This window comes from Lepisma saccharinum, chromosome 8 (assembly GCF_977018435.1).
Source record: "Lepisma saccharinum chromosome 8, izLepSacc3.1, whole genome shotgun sequence".
NCBI classification, from domain to species: Eukaryota; Metazoa; Arthropoda; class Insecta; order Zygentoma; family Lepismatidae; genus Lepisma; species Lepisma saccharinum.
This window is the reverse complement of record NC_139236.1, coordinates 65153954-65177244: the sequence shown is the minus strand read 5'-3', so window position 1 is coordinate 65177244 and position 23291 is coordinate 65153954. Positions and strand designations below refer to the sequence as shown.

At 39.7% G+C, this 23291-nt stretch overlaps 1 protein-coding gene across 2 annotated transcripts in view; it reads left to right on the top strand.

Moving 5' to 3' along the window:
* Positions 1–23291, top strand: part of LOC145991513 (facilitated trehalose transporter Tret1-like) — a 60265-nt gene that overhangs the window by 31901 nt on the left and 5073 nt on the right. Inside the window, exons 1-2 of one of the 2 annotated variants that reach the window (XM_083127536.1) lie at positions 12554–12629; positions 18123–18262. In XM_083127536.1, coding sequence (XP_082983662.1) covers positions 18163–18262 — 100 coding nt within the window. In that variant the 5' untranslated portion in view covers positions 12554–12629; positions 18123–18162. Of the gene's footprint in view, positions 1–12553; positions 12630–18122; positions 18263–23291 lie in introns of those variants that run through there. The other variant, XM_083127535.1, reaches the window with a different exon arrangement.

Below are 23291 nucleotides of genomic sequence, written 5' to 3'. Positions count from 1 at the left end.
GAAAGCAATGCCATACTTATAAATCAAAACCAACTCATGCAAGCTAAGAAACAAAATTACTTACTTTTTGGAAAATCCTGCGGAAATGTTCTTCACTGGCGTTCAAAATGAAATAAAACTTTCTACACCAGCGCTTTAAGTTTTATACAGTTTTCTAATGAGGTCAAAAGTGAAATGTTAGCCAACGCAACGTGGACCAATAGAAATCCGAGACAATCTTCTCTAGAACATTTTTCCCCTACATTTCAGCCACGTCAGTTAACAGCATAGGTAGCAGTGATGCGATGCAATGCATTAACTAACATCACTATTTTTCAACAGTTGTCAGACCTGATGTTAACAACCTGCTGTAACCTAAGCATCATGTGTATTGAAATATAAACAAAACAAATTGTATACGTCAGTAGGGAATTCTTCCACCAGGAAGTATAACTTCCGTCGTCCCAAGGCCTACGTATTGTTGAATTTGTGTCATTGTGTCAACATTGATAGCACACGCAGAGAGGAGAGGGAACAAAATTGTAGTTTTTCTAGATGTGCTTGCGTCACAATACAGAAATAATAAGAGGCGCGCATATGTGTGTGTGCGGCACATCGTGTTCCCGAGAGAGAGGTAGGTTTACAAAGGTCACAATATATAAACATTTGACCGAGACTTGGAAAATTACGAAAAGGTGCATTCATCCTTCAAGAATAAGAGAGTACATTATTTACTCATCACGCTGTGTCAACGCAACAAATAAAAGCGCGAAACATGGAGAGAAAATGAGGTTTTGGTGAACCTCAATTAATAAAAATGAGTTTTTTTTAAAGTTTTGGTGTAAAAGCATTTTGTTTGTTTGCTTGCGTCACAATACAGGCAGGCGCGTATATGTGTGTGTGCGGCACATCGTTCCCGAGAGAGGTAGGTTTACAAAGGTCACGATATATAAACATTTGACCGGGACTTGGAAAATTACAATAAGGTGCATTCATCCTTCAAGAATAAAAAAATACATTATTTACTCATCACGCTGTGTCAACGTAACAAATAAGGGCGCGAAACATGGAGAGAAAATGAGGTTTTGAGGTTTTGGTGAACCTCAATTAATAAAAATGAGTTGTTTTTTTAAAGTTTTGGCAATCCTCAAATGAGTAAAGTGAGTTTTTGATGTTTTGGTGCTGTTTTCTACGCTGGGAAACATCGTCATCGCAATAAATAAGGCGCGGAACGTGGAGAGAAAGTGAGTTTTTGAGGTTTTTTTGATCCTCACTTGATGTTGGTCAACCCGTGCACCTATACTACTCCCACCCGAAATGCCCATGCTACGCCGCTGCTTTCCAGACGTCTATGTCCCTACATTATTATACTTTCACCTATAAATTTAGTGTACAGGGTGGCTCAATAAGTCACTTAACACCCCCAGTACAAGGCCACTGCGGCATGGAACGTGAAAATGGCGATGACCTATCGTTGCTTGGCCAAGGGGGAACTACATTCACGTCATCCGCATGGTCGGCAGCCATCTTGATGTCCGCCATCTTGAAATCAACTTCAGAAATTTATATGGAAAGGGGGTCGTGGGACATATCAAAATGGGCTAGAATTTCACCAGGAAAACAACTGTGACATTTGTTTTCACCTAACTTTAATTGTTGCAGAGTTAACAATACTACAAAGTTATGGCTCAAAAAGTCACTTAACACGCCCGATATAAGGCCACTGCAGCGCGCAACATGGAAATGGTGATGACCAATCGTTATCAGGCCCAGGGGGAACCACATTGACGCCACCCCCACGGTCGGCGGCCATCTTGATGTGTGCCATCTTGAATTCAACTTCAGAATTTTAAATAGGAAGGGGGTGATATGATATATCAAATCGGGCTAGAATTTCACGAGATATGCAATGGTGAAGGTTTTTTCGACGTATCTTTAACCAGTAAAAAGTTATGACTGAATTCTTGTACCAATTTGCTCCTTTTCGAGGTGTTAGAAAAATGCCTTAAAATTTGTTTAGCGCATCGGTAGATCAAAGTGATCTCTAGGGAGAGACGTTCGCATGCCATTGCACACGATTTTAATCGGATACATCCACGAAGAGCTGCACATTATGAATGGTTGTCGCGAACAATTTACACAGTGACGCTTCCATTGAATTAAAAGTCCTTCACAGTGACAAGGCTAATGTTTATGTTCATAAGGAAGTTCATAAACAGAATATTCGACCCTTGTCATCTGATAAAATAACTTCGGACAGAAACTGCTTCACAACGTTCCCATAGTGTTCTGGTGTTCCTCCCTATTGAAAAAAAAAACTCTGTAAAAAGTACCTTCTTCCATAAGCAAGGATGAAAAAACCTGTTTATTTAACAAATCCAAGTAGCCCTAAGCATTTGAGGTTCCGTTGATGAAAAATTGACTAACCAATCGTGTTCCACACGGCACGACACACCATTAACTTGCCAGCACTAACCATTCAGCTTTGATCTGTCGAAAATGGTTTATCAGAAAAAAAAGCATCGAATATTCTGTTTATGAACATAAACTTGTCACTGTGAAGGACTTTTCATTCCATTTAATGGAAGCGTCACACTGTAATTGTTCGTGACAACCATTCATAATGCCCAGCTCTTCATGGATGTATCCGATTAAAATCTTATGCAATGGCATGCGAACTTCTCTCCCTAGACATCACTTTGATCTCGATGCATTACCGCTGCGCTAAACAAATTTTAAGGCATTTTTCTAACACCTCGAAAAGGAACAAATTGGTACAAGAATTCAGCTATAACTTTTTACTGGTTAAAGATACGTCGAAAAAACCTTCACCATTGCATTTCTCGTGAAATTCTAGCCTGATTTGATATATCGTATCACCCCCTTCCCATTTAAAATTCTGAAGTTGAATTTAAAATGGCGGACATCAAGATGGCTGCCGACCATGCGGGTGACGTCAATGTGGTTCCCCCTTGGCCAGGCAACGATTGGTCATCGCCATTTTCACGTTCCATGCCGCAGTGGCCTTGTACTGGGGGTGTTAAGTGACTTATTGAGCCACCCTGTAGAATAATCTTATCGCCGTTATTAAACGATATTATGATATTATTGTCCCTCCCCAACCTTGAACGGAAATCAATTCTAGGGGGCAGGGGGGGGGGGAGGCAAACATTGAGGAAAAAGAAAGCAAGGCTAGTAGAATCTAAGAGTAGCAGAACAAAAATATACTCAAGCTGGAATTTGTTTTTACGCCTTTCTTGCATTATTTCTTCCAGACGGCCAAGAGCACCTACAGGGGCACATAGGGGCAATTGCCCCCCTTGATATCAAATTTTGTACAAATAAAAATACATTTCGTAATTTTTTTTGCTGGCTTCGTTCGCAATCTTTGCTTTTCTTATAGTCTTGTCGAGTTCAGAGCCGTAGCTAGGGGCGGCGAGAGTTGGTCCTGGGGGCCGAAATGAAAAAAAATGTAAAAGAATGTCATGGCGGCCCATTAAATTTTTTGTGCCATATCAAATCAATATTGTTTTCAGTTTGCAAAAATTTGGATCTAAGAATTTTCTTGCTCGCTTCGTTCGCAATTATATATTGTTTTCTGTAATACATTGTAAATTAACAGAGAGAGAAAAGTTATCACTACCAAGTACTTCAGGATCTTGCTGCTAAACAATTTTGCCTTAAATGCATGAACACAATTGTTGGTGGAAAAGGAGCGCAGCACATTTCAGATACAAATTATTTATTCATTATGGTGCCTCTATGTTGCTGCATTAGACAGTGAGAAAAAATGAGGTTTTTCTATCCCGACTGAACTTTCATCAAGGCTTTGCCCCCCCCCCTAATTAGAGGGTCTGCGCACGCCTATGGTCAAGGGTAACAAACCACTTTTATGCATATTGCGTCGATTAAACCACTACGCTATCAAACAGGTTATTACACGGACGTCGGAACCGGGGGGGGGAGGGGTCAGGGGAAGGGCAAGATAGTCTTCTTACACCCCCGGTCGCGTGCTAAACAGGAGACACTGTTTTTTCCAACTTAGGTTTCGGTTTGAGAAAATGGAAAATATTTTTACACATGTTAAATGACCGCGGACTCAAGTTTTAGCTACCAGGAAGAAATATGTGACAGAAAAATCTACACAGATAAGAATCACAGCCACGTCTCCGCAAATCAAGCGTAAGGTGATCCTCTAGCAATTCGCAGCTTCGGTTTCCAGTTTTCCTTTGTATCTACCAGGTTTTGTATGTACGTACAGGTGCGGTCTGTGTGAAACAATAAACCAAGCTTACCCCGATGGGAAGGGGGTGGGGGGCAGAGAATAGCTTAATTTTAAATCTATTCTTTTCAATCTAGAACTCCATTGCATGGATGAAAGGACTCCGAACAGGGGAGGGGAGGCAGATGAAGCTTGAGCCTTCTAGCTTAAAAGTTCAAGGTGGGAAAAAATTCGAGACGAATGCGAGAGGACACGGAGGTCTAACCGGTAGGGCGTCTGACTGTCGCGCGGAGAGCCGGGTTCAATTCCCGGAGTGGGTGACCTAAGGTCGGAATTTTCCGGCCTTTCCCTGCATAATGCGGCTCCGAGGCTCACCCAGCCTCAAATGAATAGGTACCTGGGAGCAACCTTGGGAAGTAAAGGCAGCTGGTGCATGGTGCTGATCAAATCACCTCCAAAATGTTCGAGATCGAGAACGTGTGGGTCTTAACCCCACATTTCGTAGATGTGTCAGCATGAAACGGTGCTATATGCACGGGTAAAAAATCTCGCACGTGAACATAAGAATAAATGGTGTTACCTCTCTCTGAGGTCTAAAACTAAGCCATCAGCCCTGAACATGACGTTTAATACAAACAGTAAACTTTTAATGAATCTAAATGGCCAAGAAACAAACGTTCCTTCCTTGGTTGTTCCGCCTCTACCCACAAATGCTTCCGTTATGTGCCCGATGTGAAGAAACCACAGAGGAGGGTCAAGATTGTATTGTTGCTCCCCCCACCCCCAGTCACTTCCTAAAAATTAGACTATTTCAACTTATCTTGGTTTTGAAGAATATTTGGAAAAATATTTTTGCACTAGATTTGTGAACGTGCATTCAAGTTTTCGTGCATCGCAGTCAAGTCTCTGCAAATCAAGTATCCCCGAATGAATTCGCTGCTTCTGTTTCCAGTTTTGATTAGAAGCTCGCCCTTGCTGTCAAAAAGGTCACCGAGCATAGAAAAGGCGCACTTTGCAAGTTCTTGGAAATTCAAGTGTAGGCTAATCTCCCCTCCCCTTTCCAAATTTAGACTTGGTCAGACGACACAGTTATTGTTCAGAGTAGTACAACTGAAGAAGGCGTGTTTCGGCATATACTTTGGAAATTGTAGTGATGAGTTTGGATTTCTTTCCGCACCAAGCGATATAACTGTGCACATGTAGCTACGTGTAAATCATTTGCAGAAAGTACACAGACTGCAAGGTCGCGTCGGAAGATCACTGCACTGCACTAGTCGCCTGATGTAGAACCAAAAGACTGGTAAGTTTTACTTCTCTCCTTAAGTTTTTTTAGTAACTTATCAGTGGTTTTCGGTGACCATTTAGATAGCCGAGGCACTGAATATATAATTTTTAAGTAAACAATAGTATATCAAGGGGCGGGCTTGCCTTGATAAAAATCACAGCTGGTAATAGTTTAAATTAAGATAATGAATATCAAAGATAAAAATCACAACTGATAATAGATTAAATTAAAACGAAACCCGTAAACTGAGGAAAACCGAAAACAATACGAGTTGAAACACTCCGATACACTCTCTGTCTCTGTATAGAATAAACTAACTCCCTGTCCGATGCTAGCTTCGTTTGTAGCGGAAATTCATGCACATAACCCTTGACTTTGAGGTGCGCGCGCAACTGTCTGCCACTGCTGAACTGTTGCGAGAGGGAGATCGCTTCGGCTCATTCTCAGTGCAGGCAGGCCTGCAGGAGCTGGTATGTTCTATGTGTATCGAAAAAATGGAACGATTTAATCTAGATATTATTGAATAATCGTGTGATTATAATGACTAATATAATGTTATGTTATTGCATTCCGAAGCAATGCTTCGGTAGCTTACATTGTATGCACGACACTGTAATTTATATTTTCTGTGTGAAAGGGCAGAAATAGACGAGACTAGAGACAGACAAGTATCATCTCAATATACCATCTGCCCTTTCGAGTTTTAACGCTGCAAACTTTGGAGTGTATGAACCACCTCCTCTCGTGGGAAGGGACATTTTTATTAAAAGTTTACTGTTTGCTTTAAACGTCATGTTCAGGACTGATGACTTATTTCAGACCTCAGAGAGAGGTAACACCATTTATTCTTATGTTAACAGGTGATTTATTTTTACGTTGGGAGTATTAATTGTTTAGTTTTAGGTGGCAAGATCGAGGCATGATCGATATTTTAGACCTCTCGGATGTGAGAGGGGGACGGTCTCCCCTGACGCCTCCAGTCTTGTAAAGTTCAGACTGATATCATTCAAATGCAATACCAGGTACCTAGCTTCTATGATAATTACAGATCAAAATATATAATTTTAAAGCTGTTGGCTTGGTGTGGCGACTTGACCCATATTTGATACCTCGGCCCTCTCCAAGCATGCACTACATTTGAAAGTCTTCGTTGGAACACTTTAGCCTAGCAAATGTGCTATCATTACCGAGAGTTTCATTTTTTAATCTCAATCTCTGAATAGCAGTCTGAGATTTGCAAATATCAGAAAAAGGTGAAATAATCGTTTGCTTTTTGCGCCATTTTTTACGCCTTTTCAGAAGCAGAAATGTCTTATATGTTAAAATTTTAAAAATATATCACCAATAAAATGAAAAATACCATATTGCCTCAATCTCATCGACTGCCTTCGGGATTAGCCAAAAATGGCATAAAAGTGAAGCAAAATAAACTAAATCTATTCTAACTCTTTCATTCATGTAATTCTTCTTTAGTATGCGACGTTTTCGTTAAAAATTTTCTACGATTTATAAAATGATTAAATGATAAACGAGAACACGGGCAACTTTCTTTGCAACACATCGATCAGAAAGTTTCAGAAACATCGATTTTCTCAATACGTTTACACGCGTACTTCATCCACTTTTAAAAGTAGTGCGTTTTCAGTTATGTCATTAAAAAAGGAATGCTTCAATACCATCATGCCTAACTGCATGCGAAGATCGAGTACCAGGCAGGAATGGAAATTTGCTGTAATTATCGTAACGTAAGACATAATATTTCAGTTTTCGTGTATTAAGCACCATTTAATGTAATTGTAACTAATGAAATAATCCGTAATAGAGGGCTCGGCCTCCTCTTATCTCTTATGAGTCACTGTGGAAATTCATATATTCAATAACTATAACTATATATATGTGTATGTCAATAAATGTGTGTGGGGGGGAAGAGATTGTAAAATCTGGTTGACGGATTTGAAACCCCCCCTCCCGCCACTCCTAAGTAAGTTCCGACGTCCCTGCAGGTTAATCTGTACGAACGATTATACGATTTCCTATGTAAACAATTTCAGAACTGCTGGTTTGTCGTAACATATTGCAACTGACAGTTGTTTTCATTTCAATTTAAGGAATTAACATTCTTTTTTTTTCATTTTATGTATTCCCATGATGCACTGGAAGTCCCGAGCTCAAATCTTCACGCCTACTTTGAGCCAGCTCCAGTGCTCGAAGTGGGGGAGGGGGTAAGAAAATGTCCATGAAGCATTCCACCAGCTACGATAATTTACATAAGCACCTCCCTCCCCCCCCCCACACACATATACAAACACATACTGCAATCATGTTAACCCGTACAAGCCTATCCTAACGATTGAAGCATGCCCCTGCTATTAGAAATTTCCACTTCGAGCACTGGCCAATCCTACCTCTCATTCCGTATCCAATTGAAAATATTTAAGATTTCTGATTTAATTTTTTTACTACTAATAAAGTCATGTATAATAATTGAACACTAACATTTTTTGTAAATGCAGTCAACTTCTGAACAATATATAGGTCTAATGTAATATTCTCACCGTATCGTGTCTTGCTGTGTTCGTTAACACGACGTTCTCGTTTGCTGCAAATGCTGTGGTTCTAAGAACAGTTGAATGGACAAGGGAAGTGGTGTTTAAATAAGTAATTACAACACACACGGAGTAATAGTAAATGTTGAAAGTTTAGTACACATAATAAAACACGCCACATGCACATTCATTTATATGTTCATATGTTCATCAAATCGTATTTTAAGCAACATCGTCATGCGAAATAACACAGGACACACAGAACCATGCTCAACGTCCGAACTGCAGAGTTAGGCCCAATCTGTACCCAGATCAGTGTTGCCAATTCTACTGTATTGATAGATTCTGTCAAAACCAAGGAAAGCACGATCTATATCTCGAGAATGTAAATGCCGGTGGCTGTTGCCAAATCTGTAATTAATGATGGAATGAGAAATTGTTTGGAACTTGTAACAATGCTACTTCGCATTTACAATAAGTGTATTGAATGATATATGCCACATTAGAGTAGACAGGTGAGAATAGATTACCAGGGGAGTCTAGTTCTGAGTTGCAGACCTCAAAGTCTCCTCCAAATTGGAAAATAAACTAGTGACAAACCAGGTAATTTAGTAAAGTTTGCAAGATTGCTACCGACACGTATGACAATAACTACCAGTTCTTGTTCTCTGATATAATCAATTACTTTAGTATTGTATAAACTTCAATGACACCCTTTTCTAGAAATCAAATGAGTTGTTTGTAAATTATATTCTCTTTAAAATGTTATATATGGTAATTTACAAATAATTTTAAAAAATTGTCTTTTAAGGGTTCAGTTCGTTCAAAAATTGAAATAAAATATTTTAACATTCATTTCATAACATTACATTATATAAAAACTGTTGTTTGGATCGAGAATTATTAATATTTTCAATTCGCAGTTATTCTCACAAAATGTTATAATTACTAAGTTTCGTCCCTTCGTCTTCTGACGTAAGCGTGGATAACTTTGCAAACGTGCGTTTTTCCAAATGGCTACATATTCAGAGCTGAAAATTTTTCACGTCAGGTGTGTGGCATGTGAATCAGTCATTGTGAAGGATCAGTTGCGTTTTGTTGTTTCATGCACTGGTGTATGCGAGGTTTGGGGGAGCTGATGGGGCTATATCCCCTCGCGTAATTTTAAGAAAATCAAAACTTTCAAATGAAAACAGTAAAATAACTCGGAAAAAGAAATGTGGTAAATGCAAACTCTCCATAAAATGAATTCCGATTACAACTTTTGCCTTTGAACAGCTTTTAAAACGAAGGTTAAAAACTGTGATTGCGAAATATTTTATACTTCATCCCCCCCTACCTAGAAAGCAGCTATGCGATCAGAGGGCTGCATATCGGTCAAAATCGCTTACTAGGCCCGCCTGGCTGGTCGGGCGGGCGAGTAAAACTATATACCTGAGTTTTGACCCGTCAAGCATCGAAAGCCCACGGGTAACTGGAAGGCCTTGCAAGACGAAGCTCGCTTATCTTCAGCGAACGCTCATTCCGGTTTTGCACCGTCTCCAGATACATGAGTCACGCAGTCACCGTTGCAAACTTTTAGATTCTAAACTGTTCTAGGAGCACTTAAAATGTTCATCACTTTTATCAATTTGAAATTGCAGACATTTATTCCTTGCTAGAAAACATTTGTATCACTCACACCCAGTGGCGGCGATTGGGTTCCAAAACTAAGGGGCCAAGGTGCAAAAGTGGGGGGGGGGCAAGGACAGTTCAATTTCCCTTGATACATGAGGTTAGCGTGGTGCAAAAGTTTAAAAAAGTCGGGGGGGGGGAGAGGCAACTGCACTCTCTCGGCCCCGCCCCTAATTACCGCCACTGCTGACACTTGTAAAGGAGTACGAACCAAGTTTTGTAAAAAGTGCCATCGTAAATATTTTGGACTTTGTGTTACTGGTGGTTGTTCTACATTATACTTTTGCGGGGGGGGGGTGCTCCCCTATAGCGCAGTGGTAGTGTCGTCGCCTTGTAATCAAGGGGTACCGGGTTCGATACCCGGTGGAGGCACATGGTGGTTCGAATCCCACTTTAAACTGTAGGTCCAGTCCCGATTAGCCTTATTGTGCATAAATTGACCAAATAAATGAATCAATCAATCAAACAGATTTTCTCTCTGGTGTAATTTTGCCAATGCTGATATCTACAAATTTCTTGTGTACATTATTCTGTAATTTTATTTAAAGTGATTTCAATAAGTGATTTTTTTAAAAATAGAATTCCCCAATTTAAATTTTGATTTAAATCAAACCACCTTGCTTAACAGAAAGCTGGCTTCTGGGCAGCGAAAGATACTTTTACATTAGATCTTGTCCTTTCTCGTTCAAGAGTGAGATTACTGAGTCCGGTAAATTTGGGCTGAATCATGCCATTCGACACTACCTTCCAGAAGTTTTTCCTAAGTTTCAATTTTGAGAAAGTTCCTTTTTCGTTGTTGTTACTTGAAGAGTAGGAAAAAAAAAACAGAAGGCGGTACAGGATACAGAGAACACTGGAAGCTAGTGTAGAGCTATCAGGAGAATAAACTTTGCCAAAGCACTTGATTTCAGATTTAAGCACATTCCTGAAACGTAAAACTTTATCAGGATATTCTGAAGATAAATCATCTTCGTGCCCGTTACAGAGGGCAATAGCTGCATGTGTAGGAAGGAAGGAAGAACTACTAATATTATCCATACCCTTCCTCAGTTTAAAACACCAGGAGCATTTAAATGCCCCATACTTCGCTCCGTGGCAGTTTGAGGTGCTTTATCATTAACATATTAAAATCGTGTAGGCTATGCAAGGTCACGAGACAGAAGAAAAGCCAAGACAAAGCGCTTTCTATTCAAGAAAATAATAATTGGATAAAATTGTCCAAGCAATTTTTGCGTTAATGTTTCACATGAGAAATGAGAATTGTTTTGACTTTTTTGGGACCCCTTAGGCTTAGAGCTCCCACCCGCCTCTGATTTGACGTATTCATTCAAATTATAATGTTAAACTAGAATATAAAGCCAGATAAAAAAAAAGTTTTAATTTTATTGCCCAAAAAAATTAGCCTTTTCTATCTTTCTCACTTCCATTTATTACGTTTTTCGTATCAACCTCATAGGACGCGAGGCCCCTATATGCGCGAGGCCCAGGGTGGTCGACCACTTCGCTCACCCCTTGCTACGTCAATGGTTATACAACCTCAAGGCACCTGCGCCTAGCAGAAATTCAAATATTTCCATGCGTAGTGAAATATAATGGCCGTTGGCAACACTGACAGTAGTGCTCGCCGTCTACCTGCAAGAACTACATCGAGTCTCACGGGTCTTCTTAAGACCCGGGTAATAGAAAAACCTGGCAGGCATCGATGCCTGTGCACAACTGTGACGTGAAGTTCGCTTGCGCGATTTCGAACACCTGGGCTTGACGTGCGTGTTGCATATTATTGTAGGCGCGCCTCCTCGCAGACGGGTTTTTTCCGGGTCTTGTGCAGGTCTCTATATGCGATATCGACTTTTACAATACCAGCCCCATTCGTGAGGGGGAGAATCCTGCTACGCTAGCAGTTGCAAGTGAGTGTGTATGTTTGTGTGTGTGTGGGGGGGGGGGGGCGGGGCGTAATTGTAAAGACAAGAAAGAACATCACCTGTACCACTCATCTTTGAAAAGTCACGAACCGCCGCTGAGTATATCGTTCGCCCCATACGATGTCGTTCGTACACACACACACGTCACTAGTCTTATCTTATCAGCACTCTAACTACTGCCGCTCACATCAGCCAAAGCGCAACAACTGACATACGAATTCGAGCGTGTGTTCCATATGACCTTCAGGGTTGGGATGCCAACCACGAACACAAAATAATTCCCAAGCAACTGAATACCGGCCAATTTTCAGCATGGTTACAACAGGATACATGCAAATAGGGGCACGGGGACTTTTCGGACACTCTGTATATAGATAAAATCAATTTTAGCCCAAAGATGCATTCCCGCCTGATATTTAACGTATATTGAATATGACTGCTCCCCAGAAATTAATACCGCTCCCTCTTCCTCCCCATTGGTAGTGGTAGAGCAGCCACAGGCTGAACTTCGCCCATAAATAAAGAAATTCTAATCCTAATTTATTTGTTTCTGGCACTGTCACTGTTCCATTCACACCATGTTGTCCCAGTAAGTTTGCCCGAAAACTATTTATTCGAGTTTTTCTCAAGTACTTACTAACCTGAGTTTCTTAAAAGTAAACAGTACAGCATGATAAAGAATTGTTTACTGATACGGAACATCACTTGACATTTGTGACACAGATAAAATGTCCACGTTCAAGGAAAAGAATCGTGCTTCCTCAATCTGTCTTTCCTCAAATATTGGCGTATATCATAGAAACTGATTATTGTACCTTGATAACCAACTGACAGAACTGAAGAACGATCATGTAACCTTGAATTTTGACTATCAAATACAAACATCAGGTTGTTTCAAGATTTGATATACATTTCGGAATCCAAGTTACGACGAAAGGAACTGCGATTCCATTCTTCCTGAATAATTGTTTGGTTTTGCCTTCTCTAAATCCCCTAGAGCCGTAAGTATACAACGTAGCTATTAGATATTTACAGAGGTGTCTCGTGAACGCATGCGTCAATTGTGGGGAAAAAGACAGCTTGCTCTGCGACGACATTCATGAGCATTTCTACATTATAATATCTTCATATAGGAGAAGTATTTATTTTACACGAGAGCGCTGAACTAAGCTTATATTACATTTCTTGGATCTGAAGTGATGCATGCATCAATTGTGGGAAAATAATTATTACTTTCTTTCACTTCAGATCCAAGAAATGTAATATAAGCTTAGTTCAGCGCTCTCGTGTAAAATAAAAACTTCTCCTATATGAAGAAATTAGAATGTAGAAATGCTCATGAATGTCGTCGCAGAGCAAGCTGTCCTTTTTCCCAGAATTGACGCATGCGTTCACGAGACGCCTCTCTAGAGGACAGTGGTTCCCAAAGTGTGCGCCGCGGAGCCCTGGGGCGCCGTAGCTCTCTTACAGGGGCGCCGCGAAATGTTCCAATATTTTCACTGAAATGGCACTTGCTTGTCAGTCTACACATGGTTTTAGTACATTTTACATGTAATGTCTGTTAATTTTTTAACTTAAGGCAAGCCACCTTACCACACTAACTGAGCGTTGCAAGTGTTAAATAGGCCTACATTCTGACTTGGGTGTCGCAGATAAATCTTGAAACACCAAAGGCGCCGTGAAACGAAAACGTTTGGGAACCCCTGACCTAGAATACAAAGCCAAATTGGAAGTCAATATACAGAGTAGGAAGCAACACCATGTCTCGGCGAACTTAACTTTGTTTGAAGCATTGTGCATTAACTTCCTGTGAAGTAGAAATAACGTTTTGTCACAATATAGGGTAGTTTTACCGACGTCATCGAAATTCATATTATGGGATGATTGCGATTCTGCTAGATAAACAAACGCGACCGAACATTGGAGTGGGGGAGATTTAAGTGCGATGGTTCATTGTGCAATGATCGGTGGCTCAAATAGGAGCTTTTTCTGCATACAAACTATTATCAAAACTGGATGTATGAGGACTCAAGAATTGTTGACAAGAAGGTTCTCGCTATGGCTTGCGAGTAAACACTGTGCCGACCTTAATGAAACCAACAAAAATTACCGTGTATGCAGTGAACGCTTTATCTCAGGTAACCACAATTATCGCGTTTTTCTCTGGATCATATTCAGTGGCGAAGTGCCCTAAGAGGCCCGGAGGCCGAGCCTACCCTTATGTATTTATCAATTACGGATAATTTTAGTACAGTAAAACCTCGTTAATCCGGACCCCGATAAGCCGGACTTCGCTTAATCCAAGCAGGCAAAAGGAAAAAGGAAAAAGAAAAGAAAAAAAGCAGAATGCAATGTTTTAAATGTTGCTAGAAGTCAACATGGGAACTTCCCAAAGAAAAGGCAGTCAACCACTGATGAAATTCTGTTTCCCGCAGACTTTGTACTCTACTGTATAGTGTATTTAGGCCTATGCCCTTTAAATACACCATAATAAACGTGTTTTGTTGCTATAAACGGAGTTTTAATGCACTTTCTACTGTTCTTTTAGGTTATTTCAGTTAATCTGGACTTTCGTTAAACCGGTCAACTTATCGCCCATTAGTCCGGATTAACGAGGTTTTACTGTACTTATAATTTCATTAAATGTCATGAAAACTGAAATTTTAGGTCTTACGATAATTACTGCAAATTTCTATCCCTGCCCGGTACTCGATCTTCGCATGCAGTGAGACAGCTTTGCGAGAGCCTCAGCTGGTCCCATAACAACCTATTTAATCCATGCGGGAAGTCTAATTTCAGGGGCTGACATGCCTGTAACATACAAGACACAGATTACAAAACGAGGCCGGCCTCACAGTGCTTCCGAAGACTACTAGAGATGTTAACAGGATTTTTTTTCTATATGGAGTAGATAATACCCTTTATTTCACAAGAAAACAATCGCCTGTGGTCCCGGATTCGTATCCCGGTCTGGGCATAGGTGTTCTTTGTGAGTGTACATTCATCAACATTCAACTTCTTCATATCATCGCTTATCCATATCTTCGCAATTAGCCAATTCTAGCAGAAAAGAAAAGCGAAGTAAAATAAACCAAATCAAGCAATCAATCAATGTAAATTAGTGTTTCAAGAACAGTAGAAGAATAGTAATAATAATAATAACAAAACCTTAACAAGTGTAATGGACGAGATTATTGTATTTATCCTTTTTAATATATCTAGCGTCGAGTTCATACCGATGAACACCACAGCACAACAACACAGTATATTTTTCTGTCGATTGCGCTAAGAGAATTTACAGTGGCGTACCCAACGGGGATGATGACCCCCTTCCTTTTTGGCCAAAAATTCCTTTACAAAAAAAAGAAAGTCAAAGACAGGAAAATATGCCAAAATTAGGGCCTACTAATAAAAAAAGAGTATACGTAACCCGCCCCCATCCGCAGGCGCTGTTTGAAAATGCTGGGCACGCCACTGAGTTTTTACATATGAATAGTGCTACTTCCTGAGGACACAGCATTGATTTCAATTGTAGTCAATGATCCAGACATGCACACACATCTAAAACGACTGTTTAGTATGCATTAAAGCAAAGCTCTGCAAACAAAATGCAAACTATCTTTGTTTACAAGTTGCTCGAGAAGATGGCGTTGACGTCACCTGAAACTCTCCTACAAGCAGGGGTTCCCATCCCTCAAAGGCCACCGGCGCGTCCCCCTACAGATCATGTCATGTTCCCATAAAGTATTTAATTACGACACTACAGGGGTGTGCGGGACCATGAACGTCCGGAAGGGGGGGGCAAGGGGGCTGTGCCCCCCCCTGGATAATGAAGGTCCTAAAAAGCTTTTCCTCAGTTCTTTGTTCATAGATCCACAGAAAATATTTTTCTTTCTATTAAAGGCTTCCTTCGCCATTGATATTCTTACTTTTATTTCTTGGCTGCATTTGATATCACTGCTTAGTTATGATAAATCCAAGATATTTAAACTTGTCTACTTGTTCGATTCCTTCACCTCTCACTTTTGCCTTTCTCGGTTTTCTGCCGATCACCATTGATTTCGTATTCATTTTTGCTAGCATGGCATTTATGGTCCTTACATTTTCTGCCAACAGGGCCATGTCATCTGCAAATCGTATACAATATATTTTCCTTCCTTCTACTGCTACCCCTCCCATGCTATGGAAACTATCCTATTACTGAAAGTAATTTTGTTTAGCTTTTCTGAACACTTAATTCTTTTCTTCATCTAACGGATTAAATATGGTAAAAGTAACTTGAAACCAGTTAAAGTACAAGTACTTGTAAATGAATCATTAGGGAAATATATTCTGATTTCCCCGCCTCATCGCACATATTGCAGCATGGTGCCAAGGTGTAATTTTTTTTTATGTTACAAATGTTTTCAAGCTGAATTTTATAGAGAGAAAATCCCCCAAAAGAATTCTAATGGCACTGTTTGCTCCATTACTCTCCCCTGTGGGCATCCCTGCATACAAAAGCATTTTAAAAGGTACTGCAATATTTAGGGGACTACTATGGTAAATATGCAATAATGTTGTATGAGAGTGCAATCATTGCATGTGCAATTGACATTTTTATTCTCCCATTGGCATTGGAATCCTATTTAGTTTTGTCAACAAAGTCATTCCATGCCTTATCAGGGGTGCTCACAGGGGGGAATTATGGCGCAGGCTGCACCATCGAGATCTTTGGGGGGATTTTTTCCATCAAATAATGTAGAATTCAATTCATATATTTTTCCAAAATATATCTAAAAAATTTTACTCCTTATATGCACCATATATAATCCATTAGATGAAGAAAAATATACAATTCTTACATATTAGGCCTTAATTGACACGTGGGTTCTGGGGGGGTGGATTCTTAATTAAACGTTGGGGGCGACAGTATCCAACTCTAGGTCTTAGAGGGGTATCGAATTCTTGTCTATTATTACTATTGTCTTAGACTGTTGCGGAGATTCTGGTGTGGAGGCTGAGAATTAACTTTTTGCATGAGGCAATATCCACTCTTCAATATCAACAGAAAGTCTAAAATTGGCATGGAAATGTTGGTGATAGGACTGAGTATTAAATTTAAAGGGAGAGATATGAATCTCTTGATAAAGTGTTAAATCTTAGATTGTCAAGGGATTTCTGTAGTGAAGAGAGAGTTCCAACATTAAATTTTGGAGACTGTATTTAGCAATATGGTATCCACACGTTTTCGACCCCGAACGTGCCAACAGAGAAGCTGGAAAAGACTAAATATCTCTGGATCCTAAGAAAGTATTGACACCCCATTACATTAATATTCTTAAAAGCCTGCAAAGAAATGGATGTAAACATTTTCTTGCTCGCTGGCGCTTTACTGAGGTGAATGTGAAGTTTTATACTTTAGCTGCATTAGAAGACATAAGCGATATTCTCGATATCCATCAGTAACATCACTTCTTAAAATATAATCTTAGTGTTGGTATGCTGCTAAATTTAAAGCAAGTGCATCATTTGGAACAAAAAGCTAAGAAAATAGTTACTTCCGGTAGACACGCTGTCGTAATTAAATACTTTGTAGGGATTACGATATGGTTTGAGGGCGCGAATTATATGATTTGGGGGGGACGCATGACATGATTTTGGGGGGATGTTCCTGTGTCTTATTATTCACAAACTCTTTCCAATTTCTTGCATTTAGGTGGCTCAGGTCTTCATACATCTTGCCTATCCATCACAGCTTTGGTGTTCTGCTTGGTCTCGTTCGTAATGGGATGCAATTCATTGTTTTCTTTGGTAGCCAAGTAGAGGGCATTCTTTGTATAGATGACGCGCTTACTTGGATAACGTCCAAGAACTGCAGAAATCTTCCACCTCGAACGTGGGTGGGGATAAACAGCGGGCGAGTTGTTTTCGTCCAATCACACTCAACCTTCAGCCAATGGGCGCAGTTGTCATTCTGCTCGTCTAATCCACGTGGAGTCTCATTCACATGACTGGGGATGCGCTGCTGCCGTAGTTTGCAACTTCAATGTGGAGAGCGTGGGAAGGTGTTAGTCCGGGGAGGGAAAAGGTGGCGTAGAGTAGATGTGTGGCAACACTGTGCGGTGAATGTGATTGTTGCAGCTGGTGGAAGCTCTCCGTGGACGTCAAAGCCAGCCGGTCGTTAACGTAGCTAGCGAGTCGACAATACACGTCTCAGGCACATCATTCTTTGGGCTTTATTACATAGCAGAATATAAGCTCCATTTATTGGTTTTTCAATTCTATATTATTTATTTCTCTCCACACTCCATTTATTTCTTGTATGGGGGGTACAAACATGGAGTTTCTGACATTGATATTTATAAAAAGTACACATTCATTTTTCTCAATTTTACATTTGTATCACTGGAATGTTAAAATTAGCATTCCTTGTCGATTCACAATATTAAATAATCACATTTTTTAAAAGTATTTATTCTTATATGCATATATTATTATTACTTTCCTTAAAGGTGACGAGATTGACCCACGGTAGCAGGATTATATGCAACAATGGACAAATTGCCAAGACCGTCTCCTCTGCTAGCCCCAGTTTCAAAGGAGCAAGAAAGCAGAACTAGCAGAACGAAGCAGTATATTGCTACATTCTCAGGTAACAAAAGAACACATAATAATGTAAGCATTATCATAATATTTATGAGGAGGTTAAGGGACTTGAGCTCCCAAGATATTATCACTTGTGAATTAAAATTTAAAAAAAAGTAATAACAAGAAAACTAATCTTATGAATTCTCTAACAGCCCCATAGCTAGATATTGTAGCACTATAGTAAAGTAAAGGCGCCTTAAATCATAGTTTTCCCTCGTGGCTGTTATTTGAGAGTGAAGTATCAGTCACATTTGCTAGTCAATTATTTCCTGTATTTTAGTTTAGGCTTCGGAGATGGCCTAGCTACATAGGCGTGCACGGGCCCTCTGATTAGGGAAGACAAAAGCCTTGATGAAAGTTTGAAAAACCTAATATTATCTCACTGTTTGAGGTAATTGCATTGATAGGTATATATATAGTATATATATATATATGTGTGTGTGTGTGTGTGTGTGTGTGTATAGATATCATATTATTTAAATACATTACAGTATCAATTCATCCGCCCCATAACAAACCAACAGCAAAAAATTATAAATTTTCTCTGAAATGTACGCGCTCCGTTTCCTCCAAATCGCACTGTCATAGCAGGAACTATCTGAAGTATTTAGTTGTCCTTACTTCTCTCTCAGATCCTTTACAATGCATTACAGGAAACAAGAAAATTGCGAGCGAAGCGCGCAAGAAAAGTTTTCGATCCAAATTTTTGCAAATTGAAAACAGTTACTGATTTCTGTCCGAAAGGTACAAAGTAGTACAGACTTGAAGTATGGTCTTGGCGGAAGCTAGTACAGTTCGAAAGCGCCAAGAACAGAAGTACGCAAGTACACAGCGTGCAGTACAGATCGTTGGTGCCTAGGTCACGTGGTTTCCACACTCGTTGTCTATTTGTTTAAAATTACGGAGGTAGAAAGCGAGCAGCACAGGTATAGCCTGACAAGTTAAGTCCCGATATGCGCAGATCGCTGCGGAGCACTTCCTATTACGTCATCCTCCCCACCACTCTTCTACGTAGTGGTCTGGCCTTGAGACTACGAGTGGTGCCAACTCAGCAAAATTAAGCTAAAACAAATATGACAAACTATTTTTACTGTGTAGATTGTCGGTGCCGGCTCATATCAGTGGTTCATTTGATTTAATCCGGTATATGAAAATTCGTGCGGTGCGCGGATCGTAAACTGTAGTATTACGCACGCGCGTTAACATTTATAACGAAGAGAAACTACTGGGCGAATGACTTCATTTTCTGAATGCGACATCGAGCAGTGGCCTGGTTTTCTTTTAAAGCCGGGTGGGGTGGGGGTTATTTTGTTTATCGTACAACAATCACTACGAGAAGGCAATCTGATAACACGCTTGCATGTGCTCTTTTTTAAAGCACTGAAATGTTCTTGCTCTTTACTCTTGGCTCCATATTTTTGAAATGCGAAAATCAAATCATGCCGGGTCCAACGAAAGCCACAATTTGCTCTGGAAAGCCCATTAGAGGACAGGCCAGAGAAATTGTTTACAATGTTTGCAACATATTTGCGAAATCGGAAGGAGTTACATAAACTTAAGTATAATGTTGAGTCCACAAGCGCCGCCACGGGAGTATCTAAATGAATGGTTTCTCAAGTTTTAAAGGAATTGGATTGGATTGATTTGTTGTTTGAAGTCCACTTTATGCACAGTAAGGCTAATCGGGACTGGACGTACAGTTTAAAGTGGGATCCGAACCACTATGTGCCTCCACCGGGAATCGAACCCGGGATCCCTTGATTACAACTTGATGAAGCTACCACTGCGCCATCGGGGAGTTCAAGTTTTAAAAGAAGGAAAAGAGTCGTTGGCGAAAGGTGAGCTGAAGTTCTGTACTCCGACAGGTAGAAAACAGCCCAGGAAAAAGCGAATACAAACTTCTTTGAAAATCCTCAGACCATTCCGCTCCCTCCAGGTTGCGACACTGCGAACCAACGTCGCTGCGAAGAATGGAGTGGGGAAATGTGGTGTGAGCTGCGCAACAGCTATTTGCAGCGTCTTGTTTTTAAACTTGTCAAGTTATAGATATACGTTATTGGCCAGCAAGTTGTTGGTTATAGTTCATCACACATATAATTGATTTCAGTATAGTAATTTACATTAATTATTATGTAATGGGGATGCAGGAATCCTATAATTTCAAATTCAAGTGGTGTTTTTTGAGGGGGCAGCACTATTATCGGGGTAATATGCTCCATGGAAAAATACCTTGCTTGTCCCTTCTTGGAAAAAATCTGCGAACGTCCATGATTAGGGGGGCAATTGGCCCCCCGTGCGCACGCCTATACCTAGCTAGCCTAGAATATATTTGCCTGATATGATCCTGTATATATACATATACGTATATGTATTGCAAAATACAATAATTCCTTGTATACTCCGTAGAGTGAACGAATGCTTGGGGAATATTTGTGTTCAAGGAAATAAATGTGTACATTTTATATTATTTTAATATTTTCTTCTAAAGTTTGTTACTAATATGTGCAATGTTTGAATGCAATAATAATAATAATAATAAGTGGAAAATATATAAATTTTCTGTGCACAAACAACTAGACACTGGATGGTGGTACACTGATTTTGACTGACTGAACAATAACAATATCCATGTAGGACTGTTGCAAATGACTGGCAGGTGTCTAAACACATGAGATTCATTTCTGGCAAATCTCCACTGATGCATTTGGTGGACCCCCAACGCTTTTGATTATAACCGAACTCTCTGGTTTGTTAAAGAATGTCAGAATTCTGAGTAATAGCTCTTGGGCTCATTCCAAGAATTCCTCCCTGCCATCTGCTCCATGTACGTACTCTGCTGAAAAACAGCACTAGGAAGAAATAGAACAAATCACATACCTCACCAACATTCACTGCTGCTTGCAGAGTTCTTTGCACAAAAATGCATATGGAGATTTCAACTTACCAACATTCTCATATTGAAATAAACCTGGCAAGCACTGGACACACACTATACTTACAATAACAACTACACATTAGACCATTTTGAATACCCTGGCCTTCTAATATGCAGTAATTTAATCAGTGGGACAGGCAGTGCTTGATGCAAGGGGGAATGCAGGGGAATGGTATTCCCCACCTAACAAAATGTTTGCATAGTAGCTCCCCAGCAGTCTCACCCCAAGTAACCACAACCATTGGGCCAACAGCAGTTTTTATGCAGGAAAGATTGTGTTTATGTTGGTTGGCAAATTGAAGTTGGTCTTATGTTGGACCAATGGATGTTGCCAAATTTGCTCAACCATGGAAAAGTGAGTCAAAATCAGTATAAAAACTACTTTCTCATGTTAAGACAACTTTCAATTGTCAGCTGCCATGGATAAAAGATGTGTTAGGAATTGCATATTGTTTGTCAGTTTAGATGTAGCAGAACAAGAACATTCTTACAAGTATTATGTTACGTGCAGGTTAAATTCCATGAAAGGTGGAAAACTAAGTAAATTCTAGAAAGTTTTTTGTGCTACCACTTGAAGGTAACTTGAAATCAATTATACCATATGAATGAGAAAGTGCTGTGAATTTTCTTTATTTTACACAAATAATTTGTACTGTAGTTTAATTTGACCTCACAATAAATTATATTTATATCAGAACAAAAACCTATCTACACTCTAGTTTTCAGTATGTTGACGAAACGTAAGAACCATACATTGGCCCAACATAAAAAAATATGTTGACCTAACATAAAAACCACGTGCTGAACCAACGTTGGATCTACAGCCAGAATCACCATTGCTCATTGCTATGTTTGGCCAACCATTTTCAGTACCACTTTTGGTTATTTGGGTTTGTCACCATGCTAGACCCAGGTAACATTTTCCACTTCAGGTGCAGAGTGGTGTGCCTGAGACTACAAAAGGTCAATCTTCACATGCACACATAACACTCCGTTTTAGAACAGATCTAAGGTTATGCAAATGTTACTTAAAAAATGAAAGCTATAACAGATCATATAGCTTTCATTTTTTAAGTAACATTTGCATAACCTTGTACTGCCAATAAAATGAAACATTAACAAAATATATTTTGTTTGCTTGTTTTTCAAAATTTTATGACTATTCTCAAGATAGTCAGTCTTTAGCACATCTTAAAAGTATGTACACTTCCAGAACAGATAAACCTTAGGTCTCATTCCATCATTTTGAAGAGTATACTCTTTCTCATAGTTTTCTGAGAGCATGATCAAGTAGGTAACTAGGAGAGTGGGATGCATGAGTATTACCAAGCAAATTATCCATCTCCATGTTTATTCACTTTATTTTACCCAATGAAAGTTTCAAGAATTGAAACAAAATGAAAAACTAGCTGAAAATCTCTGTGCCAGAATATGTAAAAAAATGTATACCTTAAAAACACACATATGATGCAAGAGAAAAATTAATGAAAATAGTCATGGACAGTTTTCCAAGTTAGCATCCCATTGTACCACAATGCAATATAATAGATTGGGCAGGGTAATATTGTAAGCAAAAACAAAATTTTTGTATTTAGCTACAAACAAGATACTTTGAATAGCTGTACCTTGCATTTGTCAAAATTATTTGATGGGTGTACAAGGAATATAAGCATTAGGGAAGGGGGTGATTTTGAAGGAGTACGATGTAATATATCTACATACAGATGGAATGTACACCAAATATTTCGGTACGTAAGATTCGTAAGTGTACGAGAACTCCAGCGGCGGCACCAGGATTATTCATCTAGGGGTGCTGAGGGGATGGAGAAATAAATTTAGGGGGTGTGATGCTGAAAATAAGGAAAACCTGAAACACGCATGCAACCATTCAAAACGGGGAGATGGGGGCAAGGGCAGTTTACTTTCACTTGGTAGATAAGGTTTAGCATAGTGTGGGGGCAAAAATAGCAAAAAGCGGGGGGCAACTGCATCCCTAATCGCCGCCACTGATTAACATAAATTACTGACTGAAATTAAAATATATGTGTGAAATATATAACTTTAGTTTGACATTCATTTTCCAGGGATGCTGCCCCCT